The following is a 21,559-nucleotide window of genomic DNA, read 5'->3' as shown; positions in this document are numbered from 1 at the left end:
TCCTTGGTTTTTTTCTTAGTACCTTTATTTGTGTTCTGACCAAACTCTCTCAAACAGAACCATAACAAAGTAATTCTTAAAGGAGAAAATAGATCTTATACATACACAGCTTCAAACAAACCTTTCTCTATTTTTAACTACTTAGAAACTAGCCCTCTCAAAAGGCATTTCTGTATGGTAAATACATAATAGTAATAATAATAATAGTAATAATAATACATTTAATTACTTCCAATGGCTTTTCATAGTAGTAAGAGTTTTTGCATAGTTCTAACATGAGCTCAAGAGAAAATGATGCCAGAACATCCCATGTTTTCTACACTGTGCAGGAATTAATTTTTTCCTAATTTACAACTTAGGAAAACACATTCATCAAAACACAGTGGGCTTTGAAAAGGGGAATAACAAATTGTCATTTACTACTACAGACTCCCCCTCCACTACTACTACACCTCCACATCAGCTCATCAGTCCAAACAAGTCAGCCAGCCAAGCAACACTAACACAGTAATTTTCATGAGTATTTACATAAAAGTAATAATTTCCTTTGCTTTGTCTTAAGCTAATATACTATCAGTGTAAAAATCGATAGCGTGGCAGAACAGAAGTTTGCACAAGGAGCCACATATGGCAATAATATAGAGCAAACAGATTAGCAAACCTCTACCCTACAAGCCCCTGATCTATTCAGCACCTTATGTTTAAGCATATATTTAATATAGCTCCTAAAACTAAAGCTGATCATCCTGCAGCAAACAAAATCTTTCTTACTACCATGTTTTAATAGAGCAAAGGGAAGGTATTTCTAAAACAAAAGGACAGTGTAGAATATAAGCCCAGTTTCAATATAGGTGAAATAAAAAGTTTGAAAACTTATTTTTTGTCAATGAGATTAAGACTTTCTTCTTTTCAGATTCACTGAAAAACAAACCATTGTTAACATGTCAACATTACTGTAGCTCCAAAAATCAGCTCTCAAACTCCCAGTGTATTAACTATAGGAGATGATGGGAAATCAATGCAAAGAAGCAAGTATCAAACATTACTTTATTGTTATATTATGTATATTATTTTATTTCCAACAGTTGTATAAATTGGATTTGAATGTTTAACATGTCCTATTGAATTAACATCCTGTACTTCTGAAGGGGGAGGAGGGGGAAGACTACCATTCAACTTAGAGACAATTTTTACGAACTTTATTGATGCACTGAACTTTACTGACCCACTGAAGCAAAAACATTGGACTAAGCATTTAACCTACTCAGACTTTTTGGTTTTTTAATTATTCTTAATCAACATAAAGCACTCAATCAAGAAAAAGGCAGATGAGGTATGATATTTATACATGGTTAAGTAAATGTAATATTTTGACCTATTTAAGACAATTCCAGAGGCTTTGGGAAGCTCTAGTTGATCTCAAAGTACAGCTCTCCTCATTTCAGGACCCATTAACCATAAATATACATGAGAAGAAATATCTGTTAAACAATAACCCTTGTTGATTTTAATGACTCGTTTTAATGAACAGTTACTGATTAGTACCTGCAGATATTTCAGATCACAATTAAGTACTGAAAATGTCTCATATGTTTACCAAAATCACTCATAGCTGAGGTCTAATTTTTTTTTCCTAAAAGTATGCTTTAAAAAAAAATTGCCTCATGCAACTCTTATCTGCCCTGAAAGACATTACAAACAACTGAAGGACAGGTAGGAAAAAAATACAGTTCAAACTCCTCCTCATTTTCCCCTCCTGCTACATTTGTATTAGTTTAAATAAGTGCATTTGGAAAAAAAAAAAAAAAATCTCTACTGTAACAGCCACAGATATTCAGTAATGCTAAGTAAGGTACAGGTGGAACGGTTTGTAGGACTAGAGCCTGAGGGAGGTCCTCAGTGGCTGAGGCTTAAACACAACCAGGAAGGAAATATTTCATGTCCTGGAAATTTCCAATCTTTATCAGAAATCATCACTTTAAAGAGGACCAATAGCTTCAATAAACACATACCAGAAAGAAGCAAAAATAAACACAGTCATATTTTCCTCTTTCTGTAGGTTTGTTAGCTCCATTTAAATCAACTGCCAGTCTGTATTAAAATGCCTGTATATATTAATATTGTATAATATGAAGATAATTTAACCCCAAATGCATTAATTCACCATTAACGAAGTTATCAAAATCTGTATAAAAATAAAGAAAAAGAAAAATTTTCACCTAAAGAAAATGGAAAACACTATGAATACCTGGTAAGGGCTGTTGAATAATTTTCTCCATCTCGTTTACAATTTCTTGACGAATTCTGAAGTCATCATCTGATATGCCTTGTTCATTTGCTGCCTCAATGAGTGTAAAACTCAGAGCAGCCAACTGTGCAGAAGAGGGGGGTGGGAGGGCACGTAGCTCATTTTCTTCTTGTTTTTCCTGAATAATTGTTGGATGATAAAAGTAAAAACTGATATTTTAAGAGAAAAAGGTTATCTCATACTATTGCATGATATTAGAATGTACTGTTTGCTGTTTGTGTTCTTTTATTTACATGGTGTCCTGACCAAACATTTTCAAAGGTAGAAACTCTGCCCAGCCTAACTGGCAAATGTACTAGTGTGGCTCACAGAAACGACAGTAGATGCTCAGTGTTTAAAAGAGGACATGTTGTTTCACAGCTGGCAACTGGGGAGGAAATCTGTTGTGTTACATTCCTGAACCACATTTTCTGACAGTTCTGAAACAGAATTCATCCAAGCAAATGAAAAGCTGTAATTGTTCCTACATAATAAAAGTAACTGAGCTGAGAAAGTTTTTCTGGAGTCACACAGTTTTTTTCAGAGTGGACTGTACCTGAAGGAAAGGTATCAGAGGCAGAAAAAGTATTCTTAGCTCCAAGAAACTTTGATAAGTTGAGTCCCATTGCTGCCTAAACAGCTGGTGCCAGAAAGTGCTATTTTTTTAGCACATCAAATTACAATCAATTTAATCCAACAGCAAGAAATGTCAGATGCATCAAGTCATGTGGGAGTAAGTACAACAATCACTTGTTTCACAAATTCATCAACTAAATGAAATCTGTGATGGACAACAGAAATAAATACTAAACAGAAAATAATTCTGCACTAAGAAAACACAGTCCAGTATGAAAACGTTTGGTTAGTTCTAGGCTGCATCCCTCAACTCTTCTGTTCTTATTTGAACAAATTTAGCATAAGAAAGTATATGTGCATTTTTAAAGGGCTGTGGGTTTTTTAATGTCACTGTTTTAGGGTTTTTCTTGAGTGGGGAAGCCATGGCTGTGTTAAGCTTATTTGATAGTCATGTATCTCATAGTTAGAGCTGTAAATAGGTGTATTTTATAAAGTAACATTTAGACAGCTACATACCTCTTATCACTGTATTGTGGCACACAACATAAAGCAATTTGAAGACAAGCATTAAAAACTGAAACCGCTCCCTGTCCTCTGGCATCACAGTTCAGTGGTAAAGAAACCTCAATTCCTCAATTCTTATCTCCATGCCCAGATGAAAAGCATGGTACGAAAGTGTTTCCATATCAAACATGGGGCTGGTTTGTTGCTGTTTTATTAATTTTTTTTCCATGACGCAATTTAGCAGACAACAGGAGAACCAGAATCCTTTACAGATAATAACTGAACATAATATTAAAATATTACTTTCTGAGATGTAATGGATTTATGGCATTCAGAGTTCTCCAGGTGATGGCTTGCATATATGATAGAATTAGAGCATTAATTACAAACAGAAGTACAGAAAGAAATACATGGAAACAGGAGTAATTAATTGACTGAATTTTGGGGAATGGTTGTAGGAACAGTAATTTTAACCATGTGAATCACAAAACCCTACATACTTGGGAAATTGTAGCTTTTCATCAGCATTTACAAAAATGGGTTGGCAAGAACATCTGTGCGCCATTTACTGGATTTCATGCACATAACAGTTCTTTAAAGCAAAGCAAACAGTAACACCATGGTATCTGATAAGGAAGTTGTTTTTCTCTTTGAAAACCTTAGAACTGTTTTTCATATTAAACACATACATAAACCCAGGGAGATGAAGAGTGACTCGGGAACTGAATCCCTCCCTACTTTAACTCTCTTTTTTTTGTCTAGACACATTATCCCCTCCGCTGATGGGCACATACTGGCCCATCAGTACAGTGACTGTACTGTAAAAGGATGTAGATAAAAATCTCACAAGTCAGACAAAAGAGAAAAAACAGAAAAAAACAACATCCCCAACCCCACCTCCAGTCCCTTGAGGTCTTGCTACCAATGATATTATTTTTGTAAGAAACAGAAAAACTGAATATGTTTCTCACCTAAATTACCTTGCCTTCTGTTACTAAAAGTATGATGAACTGCCCACTACTGAGAGACACTAATTCAGAAGCAATGACCAAAATTGTTCTTTCCTCTCTGCCTGGATCATCAAGCCCTTCCTCTCAAACAGAAAACGAGCAACAGAAATTTGTGGATCTCTGCTCAGCACACAAACTTTCACCTAAATGAAGATGACCAAAGAAAACATACCACATAACAAAAAAATCTTAAAAAAAAAAAAAAAGAAGAAAAAAAGGGAAAAAAAAAATCAGTCAAAATTGTATTTGTTAACTTACCATTATATTTTTCTTATGACGTTTTTCTTTAATATGCTTGTGAGCTCCCTGGATATTTTCAATGTGAACTAAGCAGAGCTTGCATAGATACTGACAGTTGGTGTATTCTGGGGAGCGCTGAGGAAAAATGGCCATAGATTAACAGAAAATGTTTCTGCCAATAGTGCCTGAAAAACTCAATTCTTTGAATAATAAATTGTATTTAACAATTATGTAACACTTGTAATGTCAAGGTGCTTTGCAAACATTAAGTAATCTTCAAAAAACACAGTGGAAATGGATTTTTACCCATATGACAAGTGGGGAAAGCAAGGAAAAGAAGTGAGATGACTTGAATATTACACTTCTCAGTAAATTTTAGTGAGGCAAGATTAAGACTGAAGAGTTTATGCCTCTTAAGGCTGACCTAAAGGCCAGTAAGCTATTCCCTTCTCAGCTCAAGCTTTTAATAACTATGGATTTATTAAATCTCAGCATCTATCCTCCTTTCTCTGATGAGAAAATGGGAAGTATTCATCATATTATCTACGATACATGTTATGACAGATGGTGTTGTTGTTTGGCTAGCATATTCACAGCATACTGTGTGAGTACAGCATTTTTTGTTCTATTAAAAAGGGTGTGGCTGGACAACAAGGCGGAAGATAGCCTGTTTCTGACTTACTAATGACTTTACTCTGGATAAGGTGGAATCCTCTGACAAGGGGTAAGATTATTCCATTTTGATTAATAATTTGGGATGCTCAGAATTGGAGAAACATGCAGAACAAGCATCTTTTTGTACAGATAGACTGGGAGAGATGGAGTACACAAATGGAGAGCTGCCACCTGGGAAACCCCTGAGAGTCTGCAAGAAGCAGCCAAGCCTCAGGAGATGATGGGGAGGGAGGAGAAATCACTATTTTCCGAGGGTCCAAGAAGGGATACTGTGAAGTTTATTCAACCAGGAAGCCACCGAGAACTACTAGACTAAAAAGGCAGAAAGGACCACCTCTGCAGGAATGAGGGGTTGTTTGCAAATACTCCACTTATAATGTGTCTCATCCTGCAGTTGTATTTTCTTGCTCTAATAAAACACAGCTATAGAGATTGGAAAACTTTTGATATGCTCACTGCAAAGACAAAAGGGCCCCAACAAAAAGCCTTCGTTTTCCTCCACACTTGTTAGCATTTTTCCAATAACTGCTATCAGTTATAACTGGGAGAGAAAAAACCCTACTTAACATTTTCATCCTAATTCTAATACATCTATATTTACTGAAACCAAAAAGTATACTGAAAACACCAGATGTTTAAACAGTAACATAACAATGAATGAACAGAGAACACCATTTTAAGATACTAAGGTGGACTATAGATCAGTTAAACAAATTTGACTTACTATACGGAAACCTAAACCACTGCTAAATTTGGGCAAGTTTTGCCACTTACTGAGTTTGACCTTTTGCCTTGGGGGGTGAGGGGAGCGGGGAAAGGTCTGATACCCTCCAACTGCAGAGTAAATATCAATTTAAAATAACATGGTCATTATGCTTTTATTACTAATTCTCTTCATCTTTATTTTCTATGAGACAGATACCTAGTAAGATGAAATTAAACATCCATTTGGAAAACAACTTATGGACAGTTACACTTGGCTAGCTCGGAAGATTCATGTATTCGATACCTGACGATTGAAGTAGATCAAAAAGAGTTTACCACTCTTCTAAAACGGAATGAATATCAGCAATAATCATATTTTTAAAATCCGGTATTTTTTTACAATACTGATCTGCAGTATTATGTCAACAGATGTTGCCAGAAAAGTTGAATCAGTTGAACACCTTTTATTTTGCCTTTATTGTAAAGCCTTTTAAATCATCTAGTTATGCTTAACACCAATGAAAGGGGCAAGAACTCAAAATAGCAAGACAAAAGAAGCTACAGACTACTACTTGAGTAAGACAGAAGCATCCAAACAAGCCAGGCCTCATGAAATTTGTGCTTGGATATTCAGGGAGCTAATCCATCTCAGAGTCAGTTGTATTTTAAAGAACTCACAGAGAATGAGAATGTTCCAGATCACTAGAAAAGAGAAACTTAAGAATATCTTTAAAAGGCTAAAGAAGATGAGCCAAGGAATTAGACATCCATCAGAATTAGCATCCAGAAAAATACTGTAATAAATTTATTAATAAGCACATAGGAAAAAAACAGGTCATAGGTGACAAACTGATCTGCTATAAACAAACTGCACTAGACCAATTTTAGGGTTGCTTTTTTAAAGATAAAATCACAGGGCTTGAAGAAGCAGCAGCAGATGTTGTATCTTGAATTTTACAAAGTTTTTGTCACTTGTCATAGTATCAGTCTCAAAAGGAGACCATAAATACTACCTAAATATAGAACAGTAAGGTGGGAGCAAAATTGCTCAGAAAACTGTCCTCAGAGCACACATACCTAGATTGGTTCACCACCAGCCTAAAAGCATGTGCCAACAGTATTTTTCAACAGGGATCCTTCTGGGGTCAGAAACATTAATTTTTTTGTTGAAGACTTAGGAAATGCAATAGAGAGTGTGTTGACTACAAATGCAAAAGATACCAAGTTGGGAAGATGTAAGATGACAAAAATTCAGTGACCACAACAAATTAGAAAAATGGAATAAATAAGCTGCAATTAAATAATATCAAAGCAAAGTATCATTCCTCCTTAGGTGTTATCAACTGCAAACAATACAGGGCTGGGAACACCTTATTGGGCATTTCTTAAGAAAAGGATATGGGGATCATTGCTGGTCAAACTACAAGCCAACATCCTATTGCTGCTAAAAAAGCAGAGATCCTAAACAAAAATGCTATATTTCAGACAGATTAAGTCAGCTTTCTTCTTTATATGTAAGACCTCAGCTGAAATTCCATGTCCAATTTTGGATACCAGTTACATGGTGGATGCCTACAGAAGAGCAACAAGAATGAACCAGGAACTAAATAAACCCTAAGACCGAAGAACAAAGAGTGAGTCTAAAGAAGATGAGACTGCAGGAATGGTAATGATCTTCAAATGTGTAGGAAGTTGCTAAAAAAACCAATAAACTTATGTTTATTTTCCTAGGACAACATATGAGGGATTAAAATGCTGCAAGAGACACTTACATTAGACATTAAGAAAAACTTCTGGGGTACCTATACTGACTTCGAAATTTGTTTCACTGGAGATAATATTAAGAACAGTTTAGACGAACATTTTTAAGGAGTCACCTTCAATATAGGTGACTCAGACTGGTGGAAGGCTAATATACTGAAGATAGTGCAAGGCTCCTTTCAATCCTGTATTCTGAGTTTCCAGGTAACCAGACTTTCTAGAAAATCTTAGTTAGTAATGGAACTGTAAACCTTTAGGTCTGCAGCATTAAAAAATACTGTTCTACAAAGGCTACACGTGCCACAAAAGGAACACTAAGTTTCCAATCCATATCGTCTGCCACAATGAATGACTAGTCAACTACTAGGGATAATATCTTCGATCACTAAAGTGATTCATTATAAAGAAGAAAGAAACAGAGGCAACAGGCTTTAGTAGAAATACCACCCAACCAGAAATATGGTGATGCTAATGAAAGACGACACCCATTTTCTTTTTTATCTGACAAATAACTCAACCTACTTTTTCAAGTCGGGAGATATAATCTCTTTCCAGACGTTCTTCAGCTTGTTTCAATCCTAGTTGCTGTTCAGCTGTCAGATTAGATTCATCAATAACAGTGGTGTTTTCTAAATAATCAGCTTCCAAAGTATGTTCTTTAGTTGATTCAGAATTCTTTATTTTACCTAGAGAAAGAAATAGTTACTTTCTTCAGAGTAACTCAAGGAGAGGAAAAGTGAAAGTTAGAGTACAGAGCAGTTAAGAGCATCTCACTAAAGAGCCGGACACAGATTAGAGCTACATTCCAGTTTTTTGTCCAAAGGCTGGCCAAAATCACCTTAGACATTAGAATCTTTCCGGTATGTTAACCAGTATTTTGGAGAGACTTCAGAAACTAGTCTGCTACTAAGAGTGCTATCAAAAAGAGGAAAAAAAAATGGTAGATTCATTTTGTGTTTCAGTCGTAACTTCACAGTCACTATTAAGTTCTTCAAGGCAAGAAAGGGGTTATTTTGTTATGCAGAACAGAGTACACAAGATCCTGATGTTCTACTATAACAGAAATAAGAAATATTAGGCTTAAAATTTTTTACACAATACATTTTGTTAAGGAAACAGTCATAGAACTGCCTTAAAGACATTCACCCAAATGATCTCAGAGAGACAGTCATCAGGCATTCAACCTCTTGATTTAGAAGGCTGCTGGAGTTACATCTGAACACACTGCGACACCTTGCCACCCACGGCTAGCAACCACAGAGCTCTGGAACGCTGCTACTCACAAACACGTAGGCCAATTCTGAAAGGCCAGTTCCTCCAGATGCCTATGAATTGTTCATAGTCCACTAATCTGTACAAACATCTACAACTTAAATTATTCCAGTACTTTTTACATCAGCAAAAGTGAGGGTTATTTGTGTTTTGTTTTGTTTTTTTCTTTTTTTCCTTTCCTTTCAAATGAGATCTGTGCCCCCAGACTAGCTAGGAATCAAAACTGAGCAAGTTTTCAAGTCCTGGTTTCTCAGTGACAGATGGTCCCTACAGTACATGATGGTGGTCTACAAAGAGCTGACTGATCACAGCATGCTGCCACTTCAACTTGTTTTTCCTGTTAAATTTTATTAAGATAGCTAAAAAAATATGCACTTTAGTATTTTCCTCGTATTTCTGTACAAGCAACTGCTGTAGCTGTTGCAATAGTGGGAAATACTTCAAATAGGTCTACACTGGCACGCTGCCTTAAAACAGCATTTTTATTAGAAGAAACTGCATTCTGAAAAAGTGTGACAAATCCCAAACTAAGGAGTTAACCTGAAGTGAGACAAAGTCTGATCCATATATTTAATTCTGAAACTGAAAAATATGGATAAGAATTGAACACTCATAAGGGTAACCACTGATGGATGATACGTATTCCAGAGCTCCCTAAATCAAAAAGCCATCTGCCAAAACGTATTTTAAACATTTTCAGTAACAAAAAGAGCACAACAATCACAGAAAAAAAAAGGTAAATATTTTCCCCCTACCTATTAAAAAAACCAGAACAAAAAAGCTTTTCTTGCAGATTTTTTGCCTGATCTTTCTGAAAAGCAGTAATAGTTGGTGTTTCCATAAGTGGCAATGATATTATGAAGGGTTCCCCCCTCACAAGACACTATATTCACAAAATTGCCTGAAACCCACATACACTAAGTATCTTGCAAAGATGTTTAGGTCTTAGGCATGAGAAGAAAGGACAGCTATTATCACAATCTCTTATTCTCGAAGTAATATGCTTGTATTAATAGTATGTTCTCTCTAAATGCAATCAGCAACTTACTATAGGTGGAAAAAAAATATGCAAATGGAAACATTTCAAAGCCCATTTCAGATCGTGAACAATTTTACCAGAAGAAAATTGAATAAAGCAGTGTTGAATAATACTCACTGAAGTCATCAGGCTTATGTTCCATTTTTCTTTGATCTGAAGCAGTCTTACCAGGATTGCCAGACTGATCAACACTAGTCTTCAAAGTATGAACTCCCAGTGGATTTTCCAACACCAGTTTCCCTTTCTGTGTAGCTGTTAAGCTTTCCATACTGACCCCATTCCCTGAAACATGGGAGCCTGGAAAGTTTTCTCCCACTGGTTGAGCTTTTGTCTGTTTCAGGTTTTCCACTGCTGGTGATAAATTAGAAAATTTTTTTGCTTTTCCATGACTTCGATCCTGAACGTTTGACCCCATATCTTTAGTTCCAGGAATACAACTATTTACTTTGCATGATTTATTTTCTCCTTGTTTTTCAGAACAAACATCATTTTGTTTACTTTTTTTGCTGCTATTTCCACTTGGAGAACTTCTCCCAACATCCTTCACAGATCTGTCATTTCTGTTATGTTTGTAATTTTGATTATTTGTAACTTTGACTGCTTTGCCTTCCTCACAGACAAGACGAACAGACTTCCTTGGGTCATGATTTCCATTCTTTGAGCTCTTGGCCTCTTCCATTATCGTGAAGACCTGCTTCTCCTCTCTCTTGAGACCACTTGAAGTGCAATTCTTCAGCAATTTGCAGTTGATTTTAAATCCACTGTGCAGGCAAGGATCGTAGCTGATTGTCTACTGAAGAAATAACGATAGACCTTATTAAATTGCAGGAAAAATATCAAAGCTCTATGTAGACAACACATTAAAATAAACCTTGCTAAAGAATACTGTAACTACAAATTATTATAGGAAGCATGTTCCCCACAGGCATAAGTGCATTTTCGTAATACATTCTGTATTAAAGTAAAATTCATGAAAATTTTGATCATCTTGACTTCTATGTAAAAGAGGAGGGGATATGAAGAGACAAAAAATGGTAGAACATGGTAAAAAACACTCAGTGATAAACCTGCCAACAGCTCGCTTTTTTCTTTCCTTCCTATTTTTGGCTTTCTGAAAAAATCAAGAACCAAGATGTCTGCAACTACACTGGGGAAAAGAAAAAAAAAAAAAAAGAATAAATTTAACACATCTAAAAAATACCACTCAATAACCATACAGCTCAAATTAGCCACTAGAGAAAACTAATTCAGTTTCCAGCAAGCAAGCTCCATTTTATTAACTTATTTTTTTTTTTAAAAGTATTTAGAGATATAGCTCAAAGTATTAATAATAAACCTGACCTATCATCTGTATCCACAGATACTTAAGCGTATTTCTGACACATACAATTCTCATATATGTTAACTGCCATCAATTAAATAAGATTTTGCTTAGCCAAAAAAACCACAAATAGTAAATATTTTGTTTAGCTGCAGATTAACTTTACTTATCTAAACCTCAGTCCTTTAGGTGGTATATCATCTGAGCTTTATGCTTGAGACAACTCAAAGATTGTGGGAAGCTAAGCATGAATAAGTGGATCTGTTTGTAAGGAATTCCTCTTACTAATATAGAAAACGAAGGGGGAATCTGTAACAAGAACTTGGATTTTTTTTTTTTAAATAACCTTCAGATAGCAATAAAAATTATGAGAATGAAGTATTAGACAAAGAAGAAAATAAATTTTATAAAACTATAGCAAGATATGGAGTTTGGAGTTTTTCTCTTTCCTGTTCAGCTACATATTTAGTAGGTAAAAGCATGATCCATGGAAATTTCTGGGTTTTAGAGAACCCATCAAAATAAGTAGCTTATCATCTAGTGAAGAAAAGGAATAACAGAAAAGTCAATTGATTGCAACTGTTAGAAGTATCACAATGTACTTTTGTACTTAAATAATAAGAAGCAGAAGGAAGGCACAGATTAAAATGTCTGGTTAAAATAAAAAACTTCCTGAATATTACCAGTATAAAGGACACTAATTTTTTTTTTTTTCAGGCTATATAATGTAGTTACTGTCCCTCTCTCACTTTAAAGAGACACAAATCAGAAAATACTTCTGGACACAAAGCACATACTAAAAATGGTTATCTTAAGCCTCTGTTGGCATAATTGAATATACATATTATATTTCAAAAATGAAAATCAAACAAACAAACAAAACCCACAAGAATTTTCATGAAGTTAGTGTTAGCATCACAGTCTTTAGTAAAATATAAAACTTGAAAAAGAAAAAAAAATCTGCATTCCTAAATTCATTCCAACAGCTAGGTATTTCATCTCACAAATACATTTAGTTAATATTACAACTATTTTCTATTAAACATTGATTACACCTGGCGCTTACTTCTAGATCAAAAGTCAAAGACCAAAAATCGAAAAGATTAAATAGTATTTGCCTTTGGATTGTAGTCAATCTTTCCCATAGCAATTCTTACTAGCTCAGCAGCAGGAACTACTGCCCACCTGTACCAGTGCTGCTCAAGCCTCAGTGTGGTAAGAAGAGCCCAGGGTCCCCACAGGTTGGCTACATTATTCTAGTCTCTGACCACCAGTATAAAGAACTGCTCTATAGACTGCTGAGATGTCATAGCTACATACAGGATGTCACCATCTTTAAACTGTACTCTACTGTGAGGGGGTTTTTATGTAACCAAAAAAGAAAGGAGAGTAGGATTTTTCAAATTCTAAACTATTCCTTATGTTTTAGTTGCTCAGCCTCAAGGGGGGGGGGGGGAACCCAAAAGAACAAAAAAAAACCTCCCACATATCAGTTCCAGTTTAATTTCTGACATCCACGTCACCCTTCAGCTCCGGACTGGAGCACACCAAGGCCACACTTCCACATTCACTGAAAATCAGCGTAGGTCAGCACCAATTCCAACAGGAGCAGTAACACCCCTTCTCCAACCCCGGCTACTTACTCCCACTCCTTGGGCTGCTCCCTCCCTTGTGCAGCTCTGCAACGAACAAAACCGGAAAACCAATCCAGCTTAACATAAAGCTGGCACAAGGGAGGAGGAGGAGCAGGAGCTGGTAATAACAAACAACTAGTAGGGTGGGGACAACTCCCGGCACCACTTCCAGCTTAAAGCTACCATGAAACTCCAGCACTGGAGGAAAAGTGGGGCTTCATTTTGCCCTGCTTTTTCTAAGTGTCAAATTGTTTGATTCCTATTTTGCAAGAAGGTTTAAAAAAAATCCACAAAAACTCTACTGTAGGCTCAAATGATTTGACCTCATCCATTCAATAAAATACACAGTTATATATTCAAAGAGAATATATTAGCTTCCATCAAATATACCGATGTGACGGGGAAAAAAACAACTAAGGAAACTGCTAATAAAAACTATCTTTATAACCCAGCTCATAAATTGAGTACTGTGATAACGTTACATATTAAGAGAATGAGTATAATCAAATGCAAGTAGTTAACGTTAAAAAGCACAGATATATTCTTTATTCCTGAGAAATATGAATAAAGATAGGTCATGAAATTTCCTAGGACAAGAATATTTTGTACAAAAAAAAAGTTAAGAGTTCCACAATGAAATTCAGAATCCGTAATGCAAGTGCAATAATAATGTTGTTGCACTTTGGGATTTTTTTTGCTTTTTTCTTTTTTTTCCTTTTGCTCTTTAATACTGAAATGATTTAGCAAACAAAAAAATAATCTGAACTGCTGTAACATACTCAATAGGAACCACATTAGCCATCTCACAAAGAACTGCAAAATAAACCAACCAATGAAACTTAACATGAAAAACAAAAAAAGAGACCACTACTAAACCCGAGACAGTCTCAAAAGGATCCTTCCTCCTCTATCAGATATTGACCATCCACATGTGAGAGAAGGCAGAGAGGGAAATGAGAGAAGGGAAAGCAGTGCCTCCGAAAAGAATAACATGGTTACATGGTTGGAAACAAAACACTAGAGTGGAGTGAATCAGTGCTGAGGTGGCATCTTTCTAGAAACCTGGATGGCATGTCTTATTCATAAGCTCAGGCTCATACCAAACTGCCAGACCTGGAATCAAACAAGAATTTTCTTCCAGGCAGGCTGGCAACAAAAACAGAGTTTTTCACCTGCGTCTGCAAAGCGGGGTATGATTAACCTGTTGAAATCATTTCAGCATATTTCATTTATTCAATATCCTGGTGTTACAGGGGACTCGGTTTCCCCTGCTTTCTGAATGTACAGTGCCAGTTATTCCTCTGAATCTAGCTCAACTCTTGGCTCTTTGTAGAAAAATAATCTGGCTGAAATACAACAGCTTGACGTCAGACAAGATACCATCTGACCTCGAACTCTAGAAAATTATTAAGTCTATACATACCTACAACAATCACATTTAAAATGTTTAAAATCAGCTTCAATTTCACTACTGTAGAATTCATTCTAGGCTGACAAAACGAAGGAACGAGACTGTTTCACTTTCACTTCTGCCAGTTTCTTTTGTTTCCTCCTTCTCTCAGAATAGCATTAGAAAATTCTGCATTTGAATTGCAAAAACTCAGGGTAACACTTACTTCCAAAGACCAAAAAAAACCAAAAAACCAACCAACCACTTTCAAGAAGATATTTCTACCCATTTGCCCTTCCACTCCTTCCTCTCAAGTTGTTCAACTGTATTTAACTCCTTCAAAAGCATACATTTTGGGTCAGACTTTGCCATAACAGGGCCTCTTCAAAGATGAAGACCAAGTCAGACTGTGAGCTCTTGCATTCCGAGTTGCTCTTTTGCAAAGCATTTCTTTTTTAATAATTTCATTAGCAGCAGAACTGAATATACCTGGTTTCCTATACATTCATTTTGTGCTCCTCTGTCACACTCTTGATCACAGCCCATTGGGCAAGCGGAGGAGGCATGCTGTAGCTGAAGGAACATACATGCTGACTGGTTCTCAGCTACTCCCTAAGAGGAAACGTAACTTCCTCCTGCTTTCCCCTCAGCAGAGACTCCTCCTCTACTGAGGCATGATTTTTCCAGAAAACATACAGAAACTCAACAATCTTTTGACATTACTTCAAATGTGTTCTAAAATTTGGTCCCAACTGGCTGAAATGTCCAAAGGTAATGACAGGAGTGTAGAAGAGCAACTAAAGGGAAAGAGAACAATCTCTTAAGTTTCATTTCCCCAGGGAATACTAGATTAAATATAAACAGCAAAAGTACTAAAAACATAATTATTATCACCCTCTTTCTGTAAACCACTCCCTCCTTTGAGATAGAGAAACATGTATTTTATCTGAGACCTGCTTTTATCTGTCCTATTATGATTGTCCCTTAAGCTCAAATCTCCCCAGCCAGCCTTCCAACAGTAAGTGGGGTGATTAACCTCAGTCCCCCCTGCCTGATTACCAATATAGCCCAGCTGAACTTCCTCAACAAAAATAAAAGGAAATTCAGCAAACAAAGCTTACAGCTACTGACAGGAACAAAGGGAAAGGTTGTCTTCTGCACTCTGCTCAGATTGCAGCACAGGTAATATCTACAGAGGGCCCTAATGTGCTGGGGGGGTGTCTCTTTTCTGGACTGTTTACAGCCTTAGGCCCATTTTTTTGTCTGAGAACTTCTAAAAATCATTCAAGTTTCTCCCATGTTCTATGCCAATAGTTTAAAAAAGTTATTGCACATTTGTTTGTTTTATGATGAACTAGACATAACTTAGTACAAACTATTATCAACCCTTGATGTTTTTCCAAACTACTTAAAACTAAAACTATCAGAGATTACTGGCCAGTAAAGCGCCTCAGGCTCCACTAGCAATAAACCCATGGGTATTCTTAGTAACAAACGTAAGTGCTATACAGTGTTTCAGATCTTCCTGTTTCTACAGGCTGTAGAATTCAGGCTAGCAAATATAATACTACCAAAACCTACCTAGAAGGATGCCAGTGCAGTGGATGCAAAACTTAACACACAAAACAGGAATGCAACAAAACTAGTACTCTGGGCTTAGTGAAGATATGTAACTCAAGAGGAAGCTCTGATGTATTTACAATGTGGAGGATTGGAAACTTCTTGAGGAGAGATCATTAGGTAAACAAGTAATATATATATAACTGTAACAGGATTATATCTGAATTACAAAAGTACCACTGAGTAACTGAAGTAACAGGAAAGGCTTTGCTTGATACAAAACTTAGTAATGTGTGTAGGTGCAAGCATCTTACAATTAAATTATGAAATGAGCAGAATACTCTGGATAGGAGATCCATACAAGATGTGCTTGTTACAGATTATTCTCTCTTTGCATTGACACCTGCTGTCTTTTCTACACCACAGTATGACTCACTGAGAAGGTAAGAAAGAGGCACGTCACCAAACACCAAGAACTACCACTTTCTGAACCCACTACTGCAGATGACTCCTGTTCCAAACTCAGGAAAGCCATCCGCTCTCAGTCACACCAGCTGTGTAACTGAGTTACAATGGCTTCCTTTACCTTTGCAATTCATACAAAGATTCTTAATGCTTCAGTATGTTTTGGTTCTGATCCTAAGTTTTACTGCAATAGTCCTTTAAACATTTCACAATCTACTTAAGCAAGCACTGAAGCCAGAAGAGAGGTACCACCTGCCTCAAATGTCGCTGTATGCTGTAAGATACATGCTGTAACCAGATCAGGAAACTGATCCAAGGTAGCTCTAACTTTAAAAACAAATAATCACAACATTTGTACCAATAGAGGTGAGGAGGCTGGAAAAAACAGAGTACAGCACTGCATAGGTTTAAAGCCTTTCAGAGGCTAAACTAGCTACCCAGAGGCCTGAACTGATCATGAAACTGGCTTAAACAGCAGCTATGCATTTAAACTCCGTGTATCCATTTTATTCTTAAACCTCCATTTATATTTGGCACTTATGCTAAATAAAAATACAGCAGTGCGTATTTGTGGCATGGAAGTTTATCTGGATCTTGTATTTAAGCAATAGTGATCCCTTCACTCAAACTCTTGAGGAAGGGACAGCCTTTGAACTACTTCATACCCATTGCAAACTAGTTCACAAACTACAGCTAAAGCAAATGGATCTTCTACCAGTATCCTTATGTCTGCTTTACCAGGATCCAGCACTTTCACCACTGAAAGAAATATGCTGAAAACCACTATTTTAGAAAAGTTGTCAAGAATACATCCATATAGTTGGCACACAGACTTCAGTCACAACAGTTTGTAACACAAAACTGATTCCAAACTCCCAAGTCAAGCTTTGCTGACACCAAAAACTAAAATCTGAAAGTTACTTCTTGCTGGAAATATTATTTCATACATCAAAAGAAATAAAGAATAAAATCTAAGAACATTGGATAAATTGTTTTTTTCCAAAGATTTGCTAAAACATCAGAACCAAAATTATGAACCCAGGATACAGGATGAGTACATATACATGTATGCATGCATCTCTGGTTTAAAAAAAAAAAAAGGTAAAAATGAGTCATATGCATCGTTACTAAATTTAGGTAATGTCTTTAGTACTTCTAAGTCAAAAGAGTTACTGATCCATCATTTATGTACAATTAAACAAGTTATCAAACAATATACAATATAGTCTTAATGTGCCAAAAGCATCTGAAATGTTGACTTCCCCTGGATTGCTTCCATTCTGCAAATTAATCCACGAAGCAAATTGCAGGATCCTTCTTTCTATGAGTTCTCAGTACAAGTCAGTGCCAGTATTACATTATTTCATTAAGACAGGGACAAAAATAAAGTTGATTAAGTAGAAACACTTTGTAAAATTTCAAAAGCAAGCATTACAACTAGAAAACAGGATATACTCTCAGCTGGGCAAAATTTTGGACTGTCGTACGGTACCAATATGAATACACGATCCAAAACCATTCCTCTGACAAGCAAGATCCACAAGACATTTAAGAGGAGCTCCCCAGGGATATCTTGCTTTCAAGTAGGACACAGGGAAATCCTGCTCCCCTTTCTCTTTCTCCCTGTAGCAGCAACTCCCTTCAGAGGAAGAACCAGGTAAATGCCCCACACCATGCAGATGTCCCATGGCATCTGGCAGTTTCTTTTCCTCTGCTAGTTGAGGTATGAGAGAAAAATCCCAGCTATCTTCTGTGCAAGAACAGAACACAGAAGGAACTTTCTGATCCCTCTGTACATACCTTCTGGGAACATACCCCAATACAAATGTTCTGGGAAATGGTAATTTCATCCCAAAATTAATTTTATGAAGGTATTTTCACTAAAGTTAAGTAGAAAAATTATTTTAAAAGCTCACTGCAGAACTGATGTTTGTAAAGGAGACCTCTCACTCCTAATATAGCATATTCTGCCAGATACTGTAATTAAGTCATACTTCCAGGCTTGTTTACTTTTCTGGTCATGGAAATAATTATGTCATAACTATCTGGGGTCAGACTATCCAAAAAGCACCTACTGAAACTAGGAGCACAAGTCAAACACCACCAGAAACAACGCGTATCCTCTATTTTCAAGCAAATGCGATGACTCCCAAATCCAGGGCACAGAGCTCAGGAAGCCAAGTGACTCGGAGGTGGCATGAATATAAAAAAAATTATTAGATCCATACTTAGATACAACTATCTTTTTAATGTACTAATCCCTCCCTCAGCCTAAACCTGTTTATATTGTTTCTCTGCATGTTACGAGCTTGTCCTCGTTTCATATACCCAGGAACAACCTTAAAAGCAAGAAGGCCTCAGGTAATATGACACATTCAGCCAACTGGCAAATTGCAACGTATTGCAACACCAGAAAAGTCATTCCGCTGTATTTGTATACAAGATAAGCCAACAAAAGAGCACACATAGGAGAAGGGATGCTCGTGTGTCATTTCAGGCACATCCTAACCCACAGAAAGAATCTCTCGCTTTGGCAAGAAACGGTGGAGCAGGGAACAGCTCACGAGGACGGCCCGGGACATGGGGGCATTTCCCCGGGGGGGCCTCACCAACTGCAATGGTCTCTCCCCCCCCCCAATATCTAATTGCACTGGGCGGGAGAACAACAAGCTGCATGCACCCAGCTCCAGCCTGGCAGACCCCGGCGGGCGCGTAGCCGGGCACTGCCCTCAGGACGGACGACCGCCCGCCTGGATGCGGCCGTGGGGCCGGCCCCGGCTCTCCGCTGACCTTGGGGCCGCTCCCCCCCCCGCCCCGGGCCTTGACCGGCGCCCCCGGCCGGGTGTGCGGGGCAGCCCCGGCGCCGCCACTCTGCCCGGGCGCGGGGTCGGGAGGCCGCGATGGGCCGTCGAGGCGGGGCGCGGGCAGGAGGGCCGGGGCAGGGCGGAGCTGGGGCGCCGCGGGCTGAGGCGGGGGGCGCTGGCGCGGACACGCACCCCCCCGAGCCCGCCTCCCCCCGCCCGGCTCGGGGGGAGAGAGCAGAGCGCGCCCAGCCACCCCCACCCCTCGGGGGAGGCCCACGAAGCTGGGCGGGGCCCCCCCGGCCCCTGGAGCCCGGTACCTGGCTGCGGCGCTAGGGGTGCCGGGGCTGCGCCCCCGCCATGCCCGGCTCCAGCTGCTGGAGGCCCCCACGCCAGCGGCTCAGTCTGGCCCGGCCGCCATGTCAGCCGCGCCGCGCGATGCATTGTGGGGCGAGGGCGGGAGGGAGAGCCTCGAGGGCGGGCGGCGCTGCCGGGCGGGCGCGGGGCGGCGGCGGCCGGGCGGCTATCCCCGGCTCGGCCCGGCCCTGCCCGGATCGACCCCGGCTGCCGGGGGAGCTCCCCCTGCGCCTCAGAACTCCCCCTCCGCAGGTGGGGGTGCCCCCCTTCCCATCTCCCCCGGCGTGCAGGGCTTCCCTCCCCCAGCGCCACAGGGGGAAACAGGGAATTGGGAATAAGCAGCTCCGTTTTTTCCTTCATTCCCCCTCCAACCCCCCCCAGCCACCCCAGTTTTTTCCATTTTTTCCCCCTTTTTCATCCCAGGCCTCTCCCCACGTACGCGAGGCCCCAGGCCCTGTGGAGCATGGTTAGTGCCCGCCTGGAGGGTCTGCCCCACGCCGCAGCCTGGGCCTTGCTCCCCCTTCCGCAGGGTTCTCCCCCCCCCCCCGCCCCTTCCTCTGCTCCCGACGCTGCCGTTTGGTGGAGAAGGGCGGGTGTGCTCCGCACAAAGCAGCCTGTAGTAAACAGGGACGCTGGGGGGAAATGGCTCCTGGCTCCCTGACCTTGGCTATGAAGCTGGCCCCGGCCGCAGCTAGGGAGAGCGTCTTGGCCAGCCTGTCTGCTGGCAGTTCTGCAGGTCTCGGGGGAGAAGAGCCCGTCCGCTTGGCTCTTGGCAGTGCGGGAGGGTGCCCTAAAGAAACTGGCAAGTGCTTGCGTAAGGCAAATCCCTCTGTGATCCAGTACGGTACTACCCTGTCTTGGCAGTGAAATGTCGTGTTGTTGGCACTTCCTAGCCCAGGCTAGGCAAGCCTTTCCAGAAAAACAAGGAGCATAAAAGATTAATGTTGAACTACTAAAAGGGTTCAAAGGAAAGTATTAAAAATAATGTGAATAGTAGTGCTGGAAACACTACCTCAGAGAGTCTGTGTAGGTAAACAAAAGTTGCAGAATCTGTAATACTGGATTCTATAAATACTGGCAAGATGTATTGTATTCTGAATGTATTGGGAAGTTGGTGCGATCCTTAGAGCTAATCTGCTTTTTTGTGGTTCACTTGAAGTTCATATTTTATGAAATGAGGATTGGACAGCTCAGGGTACTGCTAATGGGATGTACTGCAGACCTTTCACCTTTAGGAACGTGGGCCAATCCAGTCCGGGTCAGCAGTGACAGAAATTGCAGTGCTGCGATGCTGTTTAGGGGACAGCTGAGGTCAGCTGGGTGGTGGTTTCAGTCCAGTCCTGTTTGACAAAGATCTTTATTAGGTTTAGTAGACCAAAGAGTAAATTGCAAAAGTAACTAAATTATACTTGCTACTACTGGATACAGTCCTCCTAGATCAACATTTAGGCATGCTAGTGAGCAAACACACACCAGTTTGCAAACCTGACTGGCATTTTTCCTGCAAGCTGAAATTTATTAGAATGTATCAGATTTAGTTCAAATAGTTGGATGGACTTTGATATGAAATATTAGTGCAGTTTGGCTCTGAAAACTTGACTCATAAAGCCAACAGTCTTTGACATAGTCTCTCTCTGCGTGTACTCAGAAACAAGTCTTCCTTCTTTGCCAATGTTAAAGAATGTTTTATTGCAGGGAGCAATATAGAAACATGGCAGTAAAAGAGGAAGCTGAATTCTGCTGCCAGCTGGCCATTATTTAAAGAATTCCCAATTCAGTGCCAGTGATCAAAAGCTTTCAGATTCTGGGCTCAGTTTGTAGGAGAAAATATAATTCTGAAAGCCACTAAATTTTATCTAGAAATCAGAGACAATAATCATAAAGCTGTAGCAAGCAGATTTTATAAAGTCCCTTTCCAGAGCAAAACCTTGCGTGTCTCATGTTGCAGTATTATGCCTCATT

At 39.1% G+C, this 21,559-nt stretch overlaps 1 protein-coding gene across 5 annotated transcripts in view; it reads right to left on the bottom strand.

Annotated features, from left to right (window-relative positions):
- TUT4 (terminal uridylyl transferase 4) overlaps positions 1-19,688 on the bottom strand; it is a 50,328-nt gene extending 30,640 nt beyond the window's left edge. For 2 of the 5 annotated variants that reach the window (XM_072868957.1, XM_072868953.1), the window contains exons 1-5: positions 19,561-19,678; positions 10,187-10,862; positions 8,281-8,444; positions 4,636-4,752; positions 2,249-2,444 (exon numbers count right to left, since the gene is read on the bottom strand). In XM_072868957.1, coding sequence (XP_072725058.1) covers positions 2,249-2,444; positions 4,636-4,752; positions 8,281-8,444; positions 10,187-10,748 — 1,039 coding nt within the window. In that variant the 5' untranslated portion in view covers positions 10,749-10,862; positions 19,561-19,678. Of the gene's footprint in view, positions 1-2,248; positions 2,445-4,635; positions 4,753-8,280; positions 8,445-10,186; positions 10,863-19,560 lie in introns of all 5 variants that reach the window. The other 3 variants (XM_072868954.1, XM_072868955.1, XM_072868956.1) reach the window with 3 other exon arrangements.
- Positions 19,689-21,559: the final 1,871 nt, after the last annotated feature.

This window comes from Ciconia boyciana, chromosome 7, assembly GCF_034638445.1.
Source record: "Ciconia boyciana chromosome 7, ASM3463844v1, whole genome shotgun sequence".
Classification (NCBI taxonomy): Eukaryota; Metazoa; Chordata; class Aves; order Ciconiiformes; family Ciconiidae; genus Ciconia; species Ciconia boyciana.
The sequence above is the reverse complement of the archived record's forward strand: the minus strand, read 5'-3'. Positions and strand labels throughout refer to the sequence as shown.